The 22,695-nt window shown below is 41.0% G+C and overlaps 1 protein-coding gene across 1 annotated transcript in view; it reads left to right on the top strand.

The window, feature by feature from the left end:
• ASB2 (ankyrin repeat and SOCS box containing 2) overlaps window positions 1-22,695 on the top strand; it is a 288,752-nt gene that overhangs the window by 221,062 nt on the left and 44,995 nt on the right. The window contains exons 8-9 of the mRNA XM_086937715.1: window positions 10,218-10,788; window positions 19,126-19,279. Of these exons, the coding sequence (XP_086793841.1) occupies window positions 10,218-10,788; window positions 19,126-19,279 (725 nt within the window). The remainder of the gene's footprint in view (window positions 1-10,217; window positions 10,789-19,125; window positions 19,280-22,695) is intronic.

Raw genomic sequence — 22,695 nt, 5'->3', positions numbered from 1 at the left:
CTCGATTTCACCTTCCTCACAGAGACCTGGTTCAAACCCGCATCTGCACCAGACATTGCCTCAGCGATGCCCATGGCTGCAAGATAGCACAATAAGACCGCATCAACAAACAAGGATACAAGGGTACCCCCACTGCCCCACCCCCTCAGATGATGTTACCCGATCACGTAACACCTTAACTTTCAACTCAGAACTAACGGCAAAACCACCATCAGAGGCAGTCTTGCCTACAGACCCCCAGGACCTCATCCCAGTTTCTGCAATTTCATTCCAGAATTTATCACACCACTCGCCATTGACTCCAAACACTATGTGTATATCAGTAATCTTAATTTTCACCTTGATCACCGCAACAATACCAAAACCGCCCAACCTCCTCGAGAGCATGAATAACATCGGCTTCACCCAACTTGTCACTAACACCACACTCATCACTGAACACACACTCGACCCCATCGTCATGGCCAACAACAGAGTCAAGTATAGCCATGTCACCGCGCTCATCTGGATAGACCACGCCATCGTCCCCCTCACAATCTCGGAATCCCCCAGCCCCTCCCCAAGCTGCCCAGCAGAGTTGGAAAAAAGTTTTAGAGACCCACTGGACTGACAACCTCAACACCTGCCGCCCACACACACACCGCAACCAAACCTAGAATAGGCTGTCAAGAACTTTTCCAATTTGTTCACTGACTGGACCAAGGGAGTTGCCCCTGTTAAACTCACCAAACTAAAGAGAGCCTCCAAGCAACCAGCAGGTACACCCTGGAACTAAGAACACTGAAATGCAACTGCAAACAACTCGAAAGGAAATGGAGCACTATGAAGAAGCCCATCAACTGAGCAAATTCAAGACAGCCCCTAAACCAATACCACCATCTCCTGAAAGAGACAAAAAGGAGTGTCCTTGCTGAGCGAATCAAAGCAATTCCAATCACAGCAAATAACCCTTCAGCATCATCAGAGAGTTCTTCAACCCCTCAGCCACTGAAAATATCATCACTCCTTCCTGGGAACTCGGTAACAGCCTGGCAGACTTCTTCCAGGACAAGTTCTCCACCATCTACAGAAACTCCGAACCCCAACTCACCACCACCGATACACTCAGCCTTTTTGCCCCCACAAATGAAAAAACACAACCACCTGCTCCCCACCTGGAACCAACTCACCCTTCAAGACACCACAACCATCATGATCTCCGTTCACTCAAAAGCACCCACAGACTCCTGTCCCCACCACATCTTTAACCTTAGGAGCAAGAAGATCAGCAAAGAGCTCACCTCCATCTGCAACACATCCATCACCACGGTCACCTTCCCCAAAGAATGGAAACATGCAGATGTCAGACCCCTACTCAAGAAAACATCTGCTAAGCCTAATGAACCCAAGAGCTACTGCTCCATCTCTCTGCTGCCCTTTCCCACCAAAGTCCTTGAGAAGGCCATCAACCACCAAATAACAGAACACCTGGAGAACAACAACCTTTTGGGCACTTTGGATTCCAGATCCCGCACCAACCACTGCACCAGAACTGCCCGATTGCAGCCTCAGATGACATCAGATCCCTCTTTTACCGGGAAAAATCAACTGCCCTGATCCTCCTCGGCCTCTCAACAGTGATCAACACTGTATCACACAACACCCTAATCAAAAGGCTACATATTATTGGAATCCAACGAGATTCCCTCAAATGGATTGCCTCCTTCCTCATCGGAAGAAACTAGAGAATATGCCTTCCTCCCTTCTCCTCAGAACACAGGAATAACATGTGCAGCATCCCTCAAGGTTCGTCCCTCAGCCCTACTGTGTGCAACACCTACATGACTCACTTGGCCAATGTCACCAGAACCCACGGACTGAACAACATTTCCTATATGTACGACACCCACATCATCCTCTCTCTATTAGAAGACCCTCTCCGCCACAAGGACCAACTTATGTAGATGCATGATGAGCATCATAGACTGGATGAAAGACAACTTTATAAAACTCAACACAAACAAGAAAGAAGTGTTGACCTTCTGGAAGAACACCTCCTTGGGGAATGACGAATGATGGCCTCCCGGACTAGGACCCTTACCCACTCTGACGGACCACCCCACAACCTTGTCACCACCCTGGACAGTAATCTCACCATGAAAAGACAGATCAATGCAGTCTCATCTGCCTGTTAGCTCACCTTTCGCATGCACAATAAGATCTTCAGTGGCTCCCCATCGACCCGCCACGACGGACCATCACCCAAGCCCTTGTCACCAGCCGACTGGACTACGGCAATGCACTCTATGTAAGAATCACCTCACACATCCTCAGTTCAAGATGCTGATTCAGAGCTTCAAAGCCATACACAACCAAGGACCTGCATACATCAACCACTGCCTGAACTTCCATCTTCCCTCCACCTCCCTCTTTCTCGCTCACCCCGCATCTGCAGCACTAACAGTGGAGGACGCTCTCTCTCCTACCTTGCCGCAAAGTCCTGGGACAACCGCCCTCTCCACTTGAGAACCTTATCCTCTATGCTGGAATTCAAGACCTGGCTGTTCAATTGAACCCTACCCCACAGCAGTGTTCTCCGAGCCTGGAGACCCTCACAGGTGATTAGCGATGCTTTGCAAATCCTTATTGAAATATTGGCAGTGGTAGAATCATATATTTCGATCATGTGGACGCTTAAGAAATTCCCTTATTTGCTGCCATTCAAGGTCCAGAGAATTAAGGTCCACCCATTAATTACATCTAGGCTGGCCTACACTAATGTCCTTTATCTGGATCTCTCCGATTTTTTCATCAAGCATCTGCAATTGCTCCAGAACACTGCAGAAATTCTTTTATTTGAACAGTCTTGCCGTGCCACTATCCCCAACTACTTAACCCAGCTACATTGGCCTTCTATTAAAAAGAGACTTTTATTTAAATCTCTGGTGCTGGTGCATCATGCTTTATATGAGTCAGGTCATCAGTATTTAATGTAGAGGATTAAGCAGTATTATCCAGCAAGAGCATTACGCTCCTCTGTGGCTCTTCTGACATTGGTCCCTCGATTCAAAGGCTCTAGGTGCTGCAGTTGTTCTTTCTCTTTCTTACCCTCTCTGGCCTGGAACAAAGCTTCCTTTTAAGCAGTGATACTCAGAGTTAATCTTTTTCCCAGAAAGCCTTGAAAACTTTTTATTCACTGTTCTGTGAGTTTACTGTTGGCAGGATGTCCACTTTCCTAGTGCCGTGACACTCTTGAGGTAGCGATGCGCTTTACAACTCTGCTCATTCATTAACTCATTCATTCATGTGTTGGCAAGCTAAAGCTGGGATAATATGTCAGACACTGTTGCTAAGATCACAGAGGAAGAAATATGATGAGGTCAGTGGTGGCTGCTATTTACCTGGGGTGGGGAGACCGGGGGGGGGCGAGGGGGGGGGGTCCTAAAAACAGGAACAGGAAGAACCCAGGATTCTGACTGCCCTAGCCGATTACAGTGCTGCAATGTAGTGCTGTGATTGGTCTGAGCGTTGTGGATCGGCGCTCAGTCAGGGAATGAAAGCCTGGGGCATGTTCTGCACCCAGGCTGTAATCCAGCCTGGGTGCAGAACATTCAAAGTTCGCATGACGGTTTGGTCTTTCCGACATGGCTGGTCAAAGTGTCATTGCTCACTTTGGAGAGGGCAAACCACTCCTCCCCTGCCCTACTCTGACAGCGAAGACCCTCCCCACCCCACACCAGGAAAGGAAAACTGAAATGATAATATATGCTTATTAAAATAATTTAAATTTTCTTTAACTACTTCTCACACAGCAGTGGGGCGACGCTCCTCCGCTTTAGCTGAGGAGGCACCACAGGATGAGGTAAACTTGAAGAAAACACTATTATAAGCAGAGGTGAGCACTCACTGAAGGATATTAAGGAATAGATGCAAACGATACTCCAGAAAGGGGCAGAGCAGACGTGATTCAATGTGATGTTGTATTAGTTTCCACTTCAAGTACTTCAATTGTAAGGGTCACCAGTGGCAGTAAAGATGATCAGACAGTGAAAGTGGGAATCACAAAAGCACTAGTGGTCTAGAAATACATGTTAGAACTGACAGATAGCGAGGGTTATAACTTCCTTGCAATATTTCTGTCGCGAAATGCTGAGGCCTTTTAAAAGAAAACAATATTTTCAAGAAACTTAGTTGAGCGTGCAATTTCACACAAAAGTTTGTGGAAATGCAGCAGGGGCAACTCTCTGATAATTTTTTAATACGAATAGTTTCCTAGAGTGATGGTATCTTTACTTCTTCAATGGAAAGAACCAAAGCGAGGGCTGTTCATCTGCTTAGGATGGCTTGAGGTGAGAAAAAGGTTCAGTGGCGGTCAGCAAGGCAAGCAAGGTCAGCAAGATTTAATGTAATGGTCTGTGTGCAAACACATTACAGACTATGCGATTGCCAGTGCTTCCTGGTTTACATTCTCATCTATCAGAGATGTCACTGCAATGCAGTCATCGCAACTGGTACACATGTTTAGTTGGCAAGTTGAGACAAGCTCACAAGGTCTCTGCAACATTTTCAGCTGTGACTGTTGAGTGATTTTGCAGCCATACTCATTAGATCCTCCTTTTGCCCATCACCTTGATGTGACTGGGTATCTGTCTTTTTTGACTGGTTATTGACAGGTTTGCCTCACCATCATTAACCTGATATTGTCTATAAGCTGCAGAAACAGATTAGGTCAAATTTGCTAATCACTCTGCTGATCCTACTTTTTGAAATAGAATGGCTGCTGCTGGAGTGAAGCAACTAAAAAGGAGGGCAATGGCACCATGCCTACAATGGTTCCTTCCTCCTCTAGAAGGCCAAAGATTTTCACTAAAGCTACTGAAACTGAGGCATTTGGACGTGGTGATGGCAATGGTCAGAATGGAGGTTAATGCATTTCTCTTTCGACTTTGGGAATTGATGCTGGGCGGGTGAACAGTACTGCCCCCCTCAGGGATAGTATTGTGGTGATGCTTGACTTTTAAAAATACCTGACAAAAGAGCTGGAGTGTCTGCAGCATCTGCAGTATATCCTTCTTCAACTGCATTGAAAACACAAAAGCCAGATAAAGTAACCAAAATCCAAGACTAAATGGCAGGGAAACCTAGATTACATGAAAACAATAGATAAAGTAAACATCTAGAGTTGTGAAGTAATCCAGAAGAATATTTCCAATACCTTAAAACCATCAATGCACGCTTCCACAGTATGGAAGAATAGAGTTCATTGTAGCAGTGCCGTTGATACAGGCAATACCCTCCTATAATTTTCAAGCCTACGCAAGATATAATGTCCTGTGACATGCTCTGAAAAAGGCCAGTTATGGATTTGTCTTTCGTAAATAAATGTATAAAGCGTTTGTGCATCTAGATGTAGATCTAAGCTCTAGTGCTCTGAATCTAGAATGGCGATAGAAGTTACTAAAATGCCCTGGTAATTGGAAAGGAGTGAGTCTGGATGAAAGACAATTTTGCCGAACCTTCATGTGATTGATAACCACTAAGCATCATATTCTAATGACACAGATTTGTAGTAGCACCAGCTAATCAGAAAATGATATTGTTTGCCTGTTCTACATGTTTTCCTATTCAAGGTTCTAAATAGTTGGAACATACCGAATTCCACTACCCCTAACCATCTTCTCAGCCTTTTCGTTCTAGCTGATTCAAGAGTCCTCAACCCTCACACACCCAAGCTTAACCTTTTTGATCGTCACAGACACCATTCTGACCTCATATCTTTTTTTCACTTTTTTGATCTCCAGATTCTTTCTGGATCATCAAGATCTGTGGGCCCCGGTACTAAACGATCTCACAGTCATACAGTGCTTAATTTAATATTAACATTAAAATGACTATTACCTGCCGCCCAAGCCATTCTTCTAGCTTTGGGGGCCTGAAATAGTCTGAATTGTCACACTTGTGAGAATGTGATGGTTAATACTTGTATTCTTACTTTCATTGGCAGCATAGCAGGGGCTAGGTGTAGTGCAAACTGCAATGGCCTCCTCACGAGAGCCCTGGCACTTATTTGTTTTTACAAATAAGCACTGCAGTCATACCATATTCAACATGGCCACCCTTGCCTTCCATTGTAAGGGCTTGCATGTCATCCACTGTCTCCTCCCTTTTTAGGGCGAGCAGACCTAAAAAGCAGGCGGAGCCTGCTTTGTCTGCGAAGACAACTGTTGCTGGCGTGTTCCGATGAATGTGAGACGGGGGATGTGCACGAGTTTCCCATTGGCGATTTCATCTCGTGGGCGCGCACGGCCAGCCGGCGCAGTGCACATCCCCTGTTCTCAACATTCACCGCAAGTCAGCTTCTGGCCATCGCGCACACACATTCTCTCTCCCCCCCGCGCGCACACACACACACACACACACGCAGCCCCCTCCCCCACCACTCACGGGGCTCACGCGCACAGACACACATATCCCCCCCTCCACTCACCGTGCTTCTCCCGTCGCCTAGCTGAGCTCCTTTTCTCCGGCGCAAAGAGCAACACCAGCCTCTTCCGGCCACGTCACAGGCCCCGCCCATGTCACGGGCAAGGATGCCTGACTTCCTGGTTTTCCTTCTTGCCGCCCCTAGTAATGACTGCGCTCGCTCTATGACAAAAGTGAGCTATATGTTTGTTGTGTTCATTTTTTTAGTAACGTCGCTTTACTTTCCGAGACCTGTAGGCTGATTTTCCTGTTTCACATAAATACTTGAAGATTTCGGAAAAACTCTTGGATTAACTAAATATGTCAGATACGGATAGTTTTTCGCCATTTGCACACGAGTTATTCAACGCCCGGAGAAATATCCTTTCACATCATACTACCGTCACTATTCTAAACGTTAACAATAACATGCATTCTATTCATTAGACCAAATAACAGTTATTGATATCAACAACTATGAACATCGCACTTACGCTCCCGGGTGATTAGTGCGCTATACAAATGAACATAATACCGTGTTCACTCTCTCTTTGCAAAGCAATGTTGTTTGTATAGTCGCTACGTCGTGCGCTTGTCTTTTAATCTTTTTCGAGACTAGCTGCGTGGCCCCTGCTGAGTGGAAAACACCCGCTACTTTCGTTCTAAACCACTGAAGGCCGGAAGAAGGAAGACAATAATTGTTTGTTTGTTTACCTGGATTGACAGGGTTTTCCCTGTTTCGAACAGACCTTTCCTCATAGTAACTGTATGACCCCCGCCCCCTGTAGAACGCACATCCTCGAGAACTGCGATTCTCATTGGTCGAGGTCCAAATCTAGTCCCGCCCTAAAACACACTTCCGTGCGCGGGCTCGTGGTCAGTGGCTGAGAGCTTGCTGTAACACTGGAGTTAGCTGATGGGAGAGGCTGCATGCCCGTAAGAAGCAGCGCAGACACCGCTGTAAACCGGTGGCTTTGTCTGAGCACTTGACGAGGAGATGGTTGCAGCCCGGCGGCTTAGTCTCTGAGCTCTTGTCGGGGAGATGGATGTTGGTCAGGGTCATCAGGGAATAGGGATGTTTTAAGCCCATTAAAACAGGACATGGATACTGAATGATAGGTATATAAAACAATGTCTTTGGCAACTCAGTTTTACCTTGGCAATTATTACTGAACTTAACTTTGTTGGCTTATGTTTTATCTAGTGCTACTGGATACACGAAAAGAAACGGACCTTTTATAGATTTATTCAGACTTTCAGGATGTGCTGGAAATGTAAAACAAGCATTTGCAATGCAATAGGTCTCGCAGTTGTTAAGAGTTATTGGCATTGTAAATGGCACTGCCATTCATTTATGTGTTGGTGTCTAAAACATAAATAAAAGACAATGCCAATATGTTAAACTCTCGAAAATGCGAGACCTATTGCATTGCAAATGCTTGTTCTGCGATGTCTTCACTACAACTATCCTTTTCAGTGCTGATTGTCTCTGTACTCCTGCTTCTGAAATGCAACATACTTCCAAAACCTTGAAAATTAAACAACTCTTCCCTCCTCATGTTGTTTTTCACTCTTTACAAACTGATACCTCTCTGGACAGGGAACAAGTTAGTATTTATTCGGAAAAACAACATGCTTATAAATAAAACAACTTCTGTTCTACTGCCTTGCATGCTAAACAAACACCCTACAGACCACTTTGAGGCTTAAAGTATATCTAACCCAAGTCACTGCCCCAAGAGCCATCATATACACCCATCCTTGATTTCACAAATCTATACTCACCAAGACTCAATATATGATCATTCAATTAAAGGCACTAGCCATTGCTCTGTGATATCTTTAATTTGTATCCATTTTGTTAAAGCTAAAACCTTTCACACTTCTGTTCACATTTACTCCATTCTTAGTCGATTATAAACTGCCTATTTTATCTGGCTTACTTCCGAATCTGACCTTTGAGCTGTCTGTAATTGAGCGCCATCTCCACTGCCTTCTTGCAAAACGAATGGCTTCTTCTTTAGGCTGATGCCTTTGCCCTTCTGGCAGACCATCGACCTATCTCTCTTGCTCCGTTCCTTGTTTTGTTTCCTTAACTCATTACATTTCCTTACACATTCCTATAATGCAACAATCCTTTCTCCTTACTCCGTTTTAACCTTAAACTTATACTGCTTTCCGTTTTCGTCCCCAAGATTTCTCACCTCTTTACTCTACTGTTTCCCATGATGAGTCAAACCTCTCCATGTTCACCCCTTCTTCTTCCAATGAGGATGCTGTACCTTGCCTCACTGTCATAGACCACTAGCCATTTTCTGCTTCTCCGTATAAATGGGCACTCGATCCTGCCTTCCTAAAGTCAAAGCAGGTGAAGGGGACAAAAAAACAACTTTCTATTAGACTTATCCATGACCTAGTGCCGATACCTAGTGCCCCTTTCTCTCCACACACCCTCTCTTCCAAGCTTACCTCTCAAATTCTCTTTTTCTCCTAGGACCCCCTTTCCAATTTTACGTCTAGCCTGGGGGAAATGTTTTTAAGCTAATGAAAATTTTGTAAATTTTGCATTGCGCTTGATGCATAAAATTCCAAAATGACAGCACTTTGCATCATTACCCCCCATAAACGGTAATAATTTACTGCATGTCCCACAAACGCACACACACAGCAGAGTAAGGGCAGCTGTTGTTTACAGTGCTTTTATATATTTTACACAATTATTTTGCGCAATATGTGTCCTCGCATCAAATATTAATGCAAAGATGCATTTTAAAGTTACATATAGCACAAAATGACAGATTTGCAGTTTACGTAATTACACTTAGTTTCACTTATTTTTGCCAACATTTTAAGTAATTATGAAGAAGCAAATTAAACGAATTTCACACACTCCTACGGATGCCCTCAATACATTCTTCCATTCTACTTGCTGCCCCTAGTCCCGTTTCATCCCTTCTTCTTCCTAAACATATTTGTTTTCTCCTCTCTTGAGATACAGTGGCTCCATTTCACCCTATCCCTTGCTTGCCTGTTTTACCAAAAGGGCAGCTGGTGCATCTTGCCACTCACCTTGCTTGGCAATTCTTCCCCTCAGAGGGCCTGCTAAGACATCCCCAAGCATACTGGGAGCTTGCTTCCCTTTTCAGGGCCATAGCTGTGTAACTACTGATCCATAATTGTTTTCCTTTCCAAAATTATTCACCCAGTTCAGACACAATCCCAAACACTGATAGGCAGCCAAAAAAGGATTTTCCTATCCCACTGTGCATCCATATAGCAACCGCACCAGAGCACCTGATGACCATCTGGAGAAGCCCTTTCGTGTCATGCTACGATCCATGGCTGCTCTATAGCTCTGCGGGAGAGGAGGCTGTCGCCTCGCCACACATTGTTCAGTGTTTGCTAACATAATAACTCTCTTCAAAAAGAAGGGCTTCTGAACTCGAGTTCATATTTGATTAAACGCAACCACATTGACTAGAATTGTATTTGCTAAAAAAAAAAAAAAATTGATCAGCTCGGTCAGGGTTAATAGAATAATCTGCTTCTTATCTTCAGAGTGTAAGCAAAATGGTGAATAATTGCTGTGCTCAAACTCAATCATATATTCATGGTATATTTCCAACATCTGCTTACAACTCAAACTTCATATCTAACATATTGTAGTTTAAATCAGTTCCTACACATTATTAATGTACAATTTTCTTTAGATATTTTAGAGCCCAATGTACCCTTGGTGATTTCTAATTGCACTTATATTCTTTTTCCTCCTCCAGGATCGTATCTATGTTGATTCCAGTAACTAGTCGAGTGCGAGTCAAGCGTAGTGGCATTAGCCCGCTTCACATTGCAGCGGAATGCAATAACGATGAAGTTTTGGAGGAACTAATCGATGCTGGCTACGATGTGAACTCTCTCCTGTCTCCGGAGCGCTCTTGCTTATATGAAGACAAAAGGACCAGTGTTCTGTATTTTGCTGTCATCAACAACAACATCCATGCCACAGAAATGCTTCTGCGTGCTGGTGCCAACCCCAATGTAGACATCATCAACCCATTGCTGATCTCCATTCGCCATGGCTGCCTGAAGACAATGCAGTTGTTGCTCGATCATGGAGCCAATATCAATGCTTATATTTCCTCTCATCCTACTACATTTCCTGCCACTATCATGTTTTCTATGAAATACCTCAGCTTATTGAAATTTATCTTAGATCTTGGCTGTAGCGCAAGGTCTTGTTTTACCTGTGAACATGGTCTTGGACCGCATCCACCTATCAAACTGGACCGTTCGGGCAGGTTGGAAGAGCCAGTCTACTCCGAGCACACGCCACGGAGGCCGGTACAGGTAAATTCATCAACAAAGCAATTGTGGCAACTGTCTCTGCTACTCATTCACAAGCGAATTGACCTCTGAAAAAGTTATTGATTGAATTGTTGAGTAGTTGTGTTTTAATTTCTGGATCAATGTAGCTTATCTGTTGGTCCATTAATGCTTGTGAAGAGTTGTGGATGTACAGCTACGAATCAGATTGCAGCAGATTACAGAGACCACCATGTTTAGAGTGTTGTGAAAAATATTATGGGGATATTAAAGTGGGCTATATAGATACTATACCATGGTTTCCTTCAAAGATGTAATGTTTTAACTTGTGTTACTGGTTGAGGAGGTGAACCTTACTCAAGCTGCAACCACAATCTCTGTCAGGGTGAAATACAAGTAAATCCCAGATGTACCTTTCGTACCCCTCTGATAGCTTGTCACAAAATAGTCATGTGTAACTTGAAGGCAATGTGAAGAGTATTTATGCAGTACTTCAATCAGTAATAAAGTAAAAACATGACACAAGAAATATCCCAAACCAATTTAGAAAAATAGATTAAAATTGAATGCATTATTTGCGAAAAAAACAACAAAAATCCAATCAGTAATGGGAGATATGCAAATTCAAAATATTTTGTAAAAATAGTGCCTAGAAGCACAAAGAGCCAATTATGGTCGTCTGGTTGCACATGACTGGGACAAAGTCACATGTTCAGGCTGACCATGATGAAGCGTCTGCCAGATACATTGGGCAAATTAGCCCTGCTGAATAAAGTACCATAAATCTTGATTGTGGAGTATTGGAAGATCCCATGTCTAGGATGTGTTGTGCACCGGCTGTTCTGAAGAATCTGTGGGATGCAATGCCAAATCCAGCTTCATGTCAAGGATGCTGTCGACGAGGGTCTTGCACTTTGGGGGTTAGGACTTACAGCAGACAGACTCCAGGTGCTGGGTTTAAGATGGTTGAAGCCTTTTCTGTACCTGAGGCTCTGATCAGGAGGGTAGGTAACTAGCCCTTGGAGTCACTCTGGTGGTCCTGGGATCAAGATGCAGGTCCAGTCCTTTTACTCAGGTAGCGGGGCAAAAGAGTAGCAGTCCTTGTATAGCAGTACAGCAGTTCTTCTGAGTCTTCCACGGGTCCAGAGGTATACTAAAGAGTTCTGTTTAAGGGTCCATTAGTTATACCTGTTACCCACTTTGAAGTAGGAGATGGTTCTGGAGGTTTCCACCCCCAGAGGTGCTTGGGATTTCCTGCCTTCCTGCCCTTGCCCCAACTTGTTTGGAGTCACAAAAGATTATTGTCAAAGCCTTTGTGAGTGTGCTCAGGCAAAGCCTAGGTTTTGTGCAAGTGTGGTTGGTGAGACCTCCTTCTCCTCAAGTCAGAGATGGCTCTACCTGCAAAAACGTATTCCCCTTTGTCTGAATGTCTGAGAGCAATACACAAAGATAAGCTGACAGCTACACTTAGTCATGTGACCCAAGATACAGACTGCAGGCACCAAATGATAGTTGTTCACCAAAGTTGGTGCAGGTTAGTGCTGTAAATCTCTAGACACATGTGTTTCTAGATATTATCCTTCATCAGTAGAGATCAAAAACGAAATTCATTCTGGGTTTTGCTAAGAAGGCTGCCACATTCTCTCAGGTCTCAGTACCTCTCTGGCGCACAGGTGCATCTCCAAAAGCTCGTCAGCTCAGTGGTGCAAGGGAGCCTTTTCAAACAGAAGGGGGATGGGAGCACACTACATCACCTCCCAGCACAGTACGCCCCTTAGCATTGTGGTAAATACAGTTCACAGTGATTGCTTACTTGATTTTTAGCTGTAGTTGTTCACCAAAGTTAGTGCACGTTAGTGCTGTAAATCTCTAGACACATGTGTTTCTACAAAAACATTTTAAAGTGTGTTCCTTTACAGTGCATGTATCTTATTATTTGTGCTCCAACACATGTGTTTCTGGATATTATCCTTCATCAGTATAGATCAAAAACGAAATTCATTCTGGGGTGGCTAAGAAGGCTGCAACAGTCTCTCAGGTCTCAGTACCTCTCTCTGGCGCACATGTGCATCTCCAATTAATAGGTAGTTAGGCGAGGTTTACAATCTGTGCCGTCAAGGCAATGGAATAAGTCCCACACACATCTTGCCTGCTGAAAGACCAATCAGGGGGGAAGCTTGATCAGTAAGATTAGGGGGGGAGGTTGAGCTTTAGATTTTCCAACAATCTCGTTGGCATAAAACTTTAAAATACATTATACAACAAGCAAGGTGGATAAGAGGGGCCAAAGGGGCAGTGAAAGGGAGAGGAATACAGATTGGTACGAATACTAAGTAAGGGAAAAGACAATATTTTATAAAATAACCAACATTTTCAAGGACTTTCAAAACAGAGAGGGAGGGAGTGTATGTGCTTTTATGTCTGTGTGTATGTTAAAACATTCCTGATGAAATCCAACAGAAACCTCCCCTAACCTTCAGAGAGCACCTGTGCCCAAATGCTTATCAGAAAAACATTTAATAGGGGGTTGTAAAACCCCCAACCCCCCCTTTAGCTACACCCCTGAGGCTGAAACAATAAATTCTTGGTGCCCTAGTAGCAAAAAAGAATGTTGTGCCTAGGATTACTTTAGCCCGGTTAAATTGTGTGCTCAAACAAAATAAAGTTGGATTCAGAGGGCAACCTGTGCCACCCTTATTTGGTCTATGAAAGACTATTGAATCCAGATATTTCCGTAACACAAGGACACTCCCCTCTGAACCTTGATAAGTTAATTCCTCATATTTGGGGACTTTTGACAGCAAGCTCCAATAATTGTGAGGTGTTGGGTGAACATTTTGGGGTTCAGAAATAACATACATTCTCCCATTGACCCTATCACAGGAGATCCTCATAGATTTATTCGCTATTTCTTTGAAAGTTTGCCCATTTTTTATATTTTAGGATTGATTGACAATTCTCTTAACCTTTGCTTATGCTAGAGTGAACCATCTTTCTTCTAAAATTATTACTGTACTCTCAAAACGTATCTAATTGACGCGGACAGTGCAAAAGCTCCACGTAATTACTCAATTTGCAAATATCACAAAAAAAGATATGTATTGTTATTTCTGAAGAACACCTATTAACCATTAGAACCTGTTAACTGCAGGTTAAATGATTTATTTGGGCTAGAGCTGTATGTGGTTTTAAGATCCTAACCATTGTCTCTCTGTTTAATTTTCATGCAAGCCTTTAGACAAATATTGAGGCCAGACTAATAAAATAACAATGGTTAATGGGGTGCCAAAGGGAGAGCTTTGTTCAGTTTTATGAATCCATATTGCCATGGTGTATCTGATATACTTTGTTGTGATGTAATGAACTTGAGATAGTTGGCTCTTTGCTACTGGTGCTTGTAGACTATAAACAGGAGTAAGATAGACTGCATGTGTGTGTTGAGTGCCATTAAACTCATTAGCCAGTGAATTAAAGGCCTGACTTGCAGACCAATAGATTCCTCTTGTGTACATTTTGTAGTACTGTGGCAGACTCTCATTAGATCATATATATGTCTATGTGAGATTATTTGTGTTGCACAGTTGAAGCTAGAAGCAATACTGTCAGCTCACTTATATTACCCAACTTGATATAATCTATGCTCCATCGTTTGATACAGCTCTTATAAATGCTGGCCTATAATTCATGAACCATTAAATACTTTGGAAGAACTTGAGTGTAGTAAAACAATAATTATATAGAGTGATGACAGGACGAGTGTAGTTCCCTGTCTAGTCACAAACCATGAATGTATGGGGAAAGCTTGGGAGTTACTATAGCAGTTTTCTTGATGAATGTGATGACTTTCCACTTGTATTAAGTACTAAGGTATCCAATACATTGCCCCAAAGTCACCATTATGGCTGTTTAATACATGTTATGCATAAAAACAATGTACCCTATTGACAAGTTTATACACTGATCTTCAAGTACCAGAATATATTGAAGCAGAGAATTGGGAATGAAAATCATAAAGGTTTTTTATTAAATCCTATTACGTTTCATGTTGTTGCCCACTCCCTTATGTAAAGAAACAGAAAGGTGTTTAAACATCTCTGAATTTGGCAACCAGGCTACAATGGTATTACAGTAAAACATTGTTACAATTTATAGTTAATTGAGGAGGTATTAGATAAGCTACACGGGGTGACTGTTTTTTTCTGAAACAGAATTTCAAGGAGTTTACAATTTAAAATGAAAGATTGAGATTCATGGGATGCATGGGTGGAAAACAGTGTATAAGAAACAAATAGACTTTGTGCTATTTTATTTGAAATATGCTGACTACGATTACAGTCAATTAACTCATATGCCAGGAGCTCTTAAATGCATTTGTAATAATGTACCTCAGTAGAATACTAATACATCTAGACATTATGAAGGTACAGGAGAAGCTTGTAAAAATAGCCCTTGTATTGGTTTGTAGGCATAAAATGGCAAATATGAGAAATATTAATTTGATGTACGAGTAGAATGTTTAGATCCCTTCGGAAAACAACAATTAACGGTAAAGTGTATGGTAAGGGCAATGCAACAATGACTGCTGCTGCAAAATATCAGGTACATGCGTAAGGGGGTTGGTAGTGGTTCATGGGACCACTGCCAACTCTCAAACAAAAAAAGAAAACGTTCTCTTCAAATGCAGCCCCTTTCCTTTCAGGTATACAGGCTGTATTTAAAAAAAAAAGGTTACTCTATTGAAATGCAATCACAGACATGATGGTCTGCTGACCCAAGCATGCTACCATCCCTGTGATTAACTCCAATCAAAGTAAGTCGCATTTGTTGTCTACCTCCTGAATATTAATGAGGTAGACTGGATTGCGACCCACTCAGAATTATAATTTTTCCAAGCAATCTATTTATAAATAGGTACGTTTGGAAATGTATTTAACTGGTTGCAGAAATACTGTCACAAATTGCGACCAGTATTTTGTTAGCATTAAATTGTACATCTGACCCATTGACCTTTGTTGGCACAAGGGACAAGACCAAACAAGAAAGTGGAATTTCAGAGACTGAGATGGGTATTACTTCAGCACAAGTGTGTCAGAAAGCACTAACCTTGTTCTCTGGACCCAATGGGAAGGGTGCACTCTTGCACCCCTCACCAAGCTCACCACTGACCAGACACAATATGTTTCAGAATGTGCATAGAATGTGGTAGGATTCACTACTTAACAAGAATGTGCAAGAGAAAGGGACCCACATTAAAAAAGACATTTAGCTGGCTCAAAGTGACGCAAAGTGAATCAAAGCGGTGCATAGTGTTACACAGCATTTATTATTCTCCAGAGAGATATTCTTTTCTCAGCACAAATAGTGTTTTGTGTTGCTTTGCACAAATGTTTGTCAATGGGGCATTGCTTTGGTGAAACCTGAGTGGATCACCCATACTTTTTGATACACAGCCTGAACTATCAATGTAGCCAGACTGGGCTTTGCAGCAAAAATAAAACCCTCAAGCAGGCACTGATAAAAGGAAATGTTTTCATTTTGCCAAACATTCCACACATTGCATGTGCACTATAGTGTACAGATATTTACAATGTATGAAATGTTTCATAATTTGTCTAGGCATAACATTTTGTACTGGAATGGTAAGCATCCAGTTGAAATCCTGTGCTAGAAAAGTTGTACACTCCTCTGCACTGTTGTGCAAAGTTTGTACATGGCCCTAGGTTTGCTTTATAGAACACCAGAGCAGGGGACGATAGCAGCAGCAGGTCATTTTTATGAAACCTGGCTCTGTGCTTCTTTCTCCACTTTGCACAATGCAGCAACTAAGGTTGCATTGCACTAAAATATAATAAATTCTGTCTTGGTGTCTAATCATGGAGATGGTAATGTCCAGGGATCTTTTGGTTCTGAAGGAAAAGGCACCTGACTAGCATCTTTACTTTCCATTCCTTGAACAGTACTGTCCTCTAGTTCAACTGCTTCTAATTCTGATTTTACAGAACTGACCTCCTGATGAGTTTGGTTAAGGTTTAAAAAAATCTGAAAATGAATAGTGCCAAAATCCAATGCTTAGGCTAGATTGTAACGTGGGCTAGGCAATGTGTCAGAAAGCACTGATCTTGTAGTCTTGAGCCAACAGGAGTGTTAACACTTCTACCCTTCACCACATTAATCACTGACCACACACAATACAATATGTTGGCCAAGAGTAGAAATTCAGATAGGAGAGTGGGATAAGAGTAAGAAATATTGGATGTCAACACTCTGCCACGTCACTCTGCTGGGCACTGACGTATGCATGTCAGAATTGGTATTGGAGGATTATAAAAGATATTTCAGTAATTTGCTATTAATGTTATGCACTTAATCTCAGTTATAAAAGGATCTACCTAAAAGATATCTCTGTGTAACCAACTCTCTTTGATCTTGGTATGAAGCTCAATACCCTCCCTCTCTAGTGGAAAGATAACTACCACAGGATCCATACGCCTTCTGATACTGATTACTGTTTAAATTCTAAATATGTCTCTTATAAAACTGGAAAAAATAATTAAAATTAATTATTATTCTATGATTCCTGTCATAACAATATATATGGTCCTTACTAACAACCACTTATATACTTTGAGTGCACATTCATAGAACATATATTAATCTTTGATATCTTGGTGCAAGAATCTTTGATCTCTGCATTACTTTTTTTTTAAAAACAAAATTCGGAAAATCTAATCAATTCTAGGGTATTTTTAACTACTAAAGCTAAATATTCCAAGATAATTAAAAGTTAATTTCCCAATTTGAAATGATTTCTGGAATACTTCTCTGCATGGCAAATTCTCTCCAGCAAACTCTGTGTGAGGTTCATGGTCTCCCATAGAAAATCACTAACCCACAAGGAAGATAAATTTGGCTTATGTTTATATACTATTTTTCGTAAGGGGCATTTGGCAGTGGAAGCGGCTGATGGTTGATGGCCAAATATTTTGAAAAAACTGACTCACATGGCAAGATTATTACAAAGCAGGCAAGATCATCTCCAGGATAAAATCTGTAACAACACTCCACCCAGGAACTCTAGCTCTTCAGCACAGGAATCTGTCTTACAATTACATTTATAATCCTAGGTGATGAGCAATACTCAAAGAAAACTAAGGACATTTCCCTATGTGTCTACCCAAATGGAGAACATGGCTTTCCATTCAACATATAATTAATTGCTGAAATGTCATAAGCAGCCCTCACCTCTGGGCTATGATAGACTTGAGGTCACCGTGTTATCCAATGTGTAGCTTTCTGTTGTTTAATCACAGGGTGTCATATGGAATTTGTAATTTGTTTCTGTCTTGTTCCCTATAAATTACATTACAGGCAGAGGAATATAGCTGAATGTTTTAGAATGCCCTCCACGCTTTTTCTCAATCTTCTGCATGTTTTATTACAGCGCTAATTTTCGAATTATAGGGTAAAATTAGTTAATTGAGTCGAATTGACGTTAATAATAATATTTCTACAGGAGCTTGTAAATCAACTTTCCTCAGATTATATTAGTATTCTCATTTTAAATGAGTAATTTGAACGGTGTTTTATTGGGTCTATTTTTGCCAATGGAAAGTACTTTTATTTTTATAACTATTTTTATAAAAGTCAATATAAATTTATTTTATAAGTCACAGCTAAAGCCACTCCAATATAATTACCTTGAATTTGGTTGAAGAGGTTGTTTTACATACGTTTTCCTAGGAGTTGTTACTTTGGACTATCAATGTGCAAAATTTGCTTTATTGAGCAAAATGTTGGGGAATTGTTATGAAATTTCTCGTAACTATGTGAAATGCTAATCTGCCCTTTGGTGTTATATTCTAACGCGAACTGTATCCTCTCAGAATCTCCTTGATGCGAGGGCCCATTTTGCACTTAAATAATAGCCCGAAATACACAATTGCAGCGAACAACAATGACACACATTCTGGTTGTGAGCATTGTTACAGCACTCAGTCACCATAATTTTGCTTCGCATTGCATTTTAATTATGTGATTTGGCATAATGATGTAATCTAGAGAAATTTACCTAACAAGTAGAACATGAAATTCGCGAAAATACATGTATTATGCTGGCGTAATTTACATTTTGCCTGGGCCTATTTTGGACCAGATTCACATACCTTTCTCCTTGAATATGCATGAGTTTCTCTTGAAATTTTATGAATAAGTCACAGAAGAATCTTTGTGAAGCTGGCCCTCTGAGAGGTGTAATAGTAGGCAGTATATCCAGTAACGAATTGTACATTCTACATAGCTGTATCACAAATAAGTGATTTTTTCTTCAGAGCTCATTGTGTGTGTTTATGGATTTTGTTTCAGTTTTGTGAAGTGGTGTCCACGCCTGAAATGAGTCGATGGGCTGGCCCTATCATTGATGTGCTTTTGGACTATGTCGGCAATGTGCAGCTCTGCTCTAGACTTACAGATCACTTGGACAGCTATGAGGACTGGGACATCATTAAATCAAAAGCAGGTAAGATATCTTGTGATGCGAAAAATATGTTGACTTCCTTAATGTCCTGTGCATCCTGACATTTACCTATGTCTTACAGCCTCTATGCATTGGAGCACAAATAATAAGATACAAGCACCGTAAAGGAACACACTTTAAAATGTTTTTGTAGACAACAAATTATTTTGGAAAACAAATTGTTTAGTTGGATGTTGCATTGAGACAACATTTGCTACACAATAGCTGAAAAAATAATTGTGCCTTTTTTAGTGCTCCATAGCAGAGTGGGGAAAAAGCTCAGTATTATAAGGCATTGTTAAATAATGATTTGGTAAAACATTTCCTAACAAAATTATTTTGTAGGTAATTGACACTTCCACAATTATTTGCAAAGCAGTTAAAGATATAGCTCCTTCTACACTGATGTTGGGCCTACTGTAGTATTTTGTTTGTAAACACTGACCTCCGCGTTGGGACAGTTTTGTCAGAAACAACTGGTTCAAGTCACACTATTTTTCCACATGTCATTTACAGGTAGAATCTCCAAGTACAACCACTGGAATTTTTCTATATGTGTTTTTGAGTGTCTAAAACAGGGAATACATGAATGAATGAGTAAATACTTTAAAAAATAAAAGGATTCATTACTTCAATGGATAGTGCATCTAGTGTTGCTTTATAGGGGCTGATTTTACTGGTTCTGTAAAATGGGATTCTGTGGATATAAACTTCAACTGCAGAGTCAATGGAAGCCTTTCTCACGTGTGTGCATTTCAATATTGCCTTTACACACTTGTCAAGCAAATCAACATCAAGGGATCCTGAAACACGGGTCTTTCGATTGCACTTCATACCCTGAACCACAGGGTTCTTTAGATTCATGATCAATTCCATTTGTGGATAATGTTGGCAACATACATGGATCCTCTAGTTTCTTTCTCAATATGTGTCATTCACACCTACCTCTGCATGGTTAATAATCACTTTATTAAGTAAATTCCAATCTCTTGTCATGAAACAGTTTATTCACAAGCTCATTGCATTTCTTTCTATGGGACAACTGCACTGCTTTGCTATTGATGGGAGTCAACTCTTATTGATAGTTTCTGAGAACCAAAGCCCTGGTTCTTTTTGGAAATATTTTGTTCCATTTACAGGGGAACTTGCACTATCGCTAATTTCCTCCCGAGGTTCTCTCAATACCTTTGATTCTTGACATTGTATATGGAATCCATTGAGCTGCTGTCCTATCAGAGAGTTCACCTTTACCTTGGGTTAATTATGTAAAGTTTGTAAAATGTTCTGTATAAGTGTGCTTTTCATCTACATCTAGTCAAAACAACATAGGAATATTAACAAGAAATATGCGTATAATAAAGAATTAGGGCCACTTGCATCAATCTAAAAACCGATCGCAAACGGGCAGATTCGCAGCATTTGCTCCTTTGCGACCGGTATTTTTGCATTAGAGATGCATCATCCCAAATGCAAAAACCGCAATTTAAGTAATCGCAAAAATTGCTATTTCTTAAATGCAATGCATTAACCTAAAATAAATTGCCATTTCGCAAAAAGGAATCCCAATTTACCGTCAATCTCGAGTTGATGGTAATTTGCAATTTCTTTGAAAAATGCTCTAAAGTGCATTTTTTAAAGTCCCATGTTAGTCCCATTAGTCCAACATTAGATCAAAGTCCCATGTTTGACACACACATGCCCTTGGGGCATGTGTGTGCACAACATGTGGTAAAATGGGAATTTCAGGGGTGCAACATGGTGTCCATTTGGCACCCTTGAAATTGCTTGCGCAATTTACGTGTACCTATTGGGTGCTCATAAATTGCGCACGCAAATCCCATTCATTCCTCTAGGCCCACAGGAATGAATGGGAAGCCAATCCTTAATTGCGAGTCGCAATCGAGGAATGTGTAGGAATCCCAATTTTATTCCGATTTCTACATGCATGGGCGATTGCATTTCTATAATTGCGATTCTTTCAAAATCGCAATTATAGAATCGCAATTGCCTATTTCGATGCATGTGCACCTTAATAACATGATAGAAAACATAAACATGAGTTAAAAAATGAATTAACTAGAAATAATAAGAAAGTGTCTGTGAGGAAAATGCGTTCGGTGCCCAAAATACATGGCACACAAATATTCCTAAATGGCATATAAGTATTACACACACAAGTAAATCAGTTATGACCTTGTACAACATATAACAGCAATAAGGGTAAATAAATTACAAAATCAAAGTTGTTTCAATACCAATAAATTGAGGGATCATAATCAGGGCTCAAACAGTATGGAGAGCCTGCGAGTGAGATGTATAAAAGGGGATACTAGCATGACAAAAAGGTGGAAGCCCCGATTTAGGGTTCCTGCAGTGAATGCCAAGACACAGCAAAAGAGAACAGTGACCGGTCATGAAGCCAGCCTTCAAGTCCAGAATTAGGTCAGTTTCTGGTAAAACAACCGTGGCCATCTAAAATGATCAGTCTACTTGAGTGAAAAAGCGATAATGATCTATAGTAAGGTAGCAATCTATTATCCCAAAAGTAGAAATCAAACTATTATTAAAACTTTATTATAATAATATTTCTTTTAATGATTTTGAACCAAAGACCACTGTTGTTTTGACTATATATATTTAGCCCAAGTCTTGCAATTTCATGGTTACCCTTGTATTTCTTTGACATTTCATCTACAACTGTCAATTTCATGGTGCCTTCTAACGACAATATAATTTAGTTTAATTGTCAGCGCTAAAATTATATCAAATGACAATTTGGAATATATTTTCGGAACTTTTCAGAAGAGAATGGATGCTTTGTGCGATAATGTACTTTGTACTTTAGGCATGCAGATGTAAATTACATGTGTCTAACATGGAGCCAATGAAGCTGGTTACAGTAAGAAGTCACAGGGTCACATTTTTTCAGATTGAACACTAGTCTCGCCGTTGCATTCTGGAGTCTTCGCAAATGGTTAAGACTTTTCTTGGACAAGCCTAGACAGGCTGAGTTGCATGTCATCTGCAATGAGTGCCTGAATAGACCTGGATGGGGTCTCGTAAAAATTATCAAACAACATCTTCAATTTACTGTCTCTCATTTGGGTAGCTTGGCTTGTTTCGAATGCCTCTATAGCTCTCTGTGTCCATCCTCTTTATTACTCCTTATTTTTAACACTTATTTCCTTCTAAATGGTTTCTTACAACCTTTTTACTGTGCAACTATTGCAGCTAAACATTACTGATGCTCCATCACCAACAACTGAAAGTTTGTATTTGGTAAGGAAGTCCCCACTTATGTTAATTGGGTCTTTTTTAAGAGCAGACAGTCAACTGTTTACCATGCAAAACTATTATATGGAGATTCCATGCCAGTTAGCTGTATTCACCGATGTACCATTATAGCACTTGTCTTATTT

Source organism: Lissotriton vulgaris, chromosome 9 (assembly GCF_964263255.1).
Source record: "Lissotriton vulgaris chromosome 9, aLisVul1.2, whole genome shotgun sequence".
Lineage (NCBI taxonomy): Eukaryota > Metazoa > Chordata > Amphibia > Caudata > Salamandridae > Lissotriton > Lissotriton vulgaris.
The sequence above is the reverse complement of the archived record's forward strand: the minus strand, read 5'-3'. Positions and strand labels throughout refer to the sequence as shown.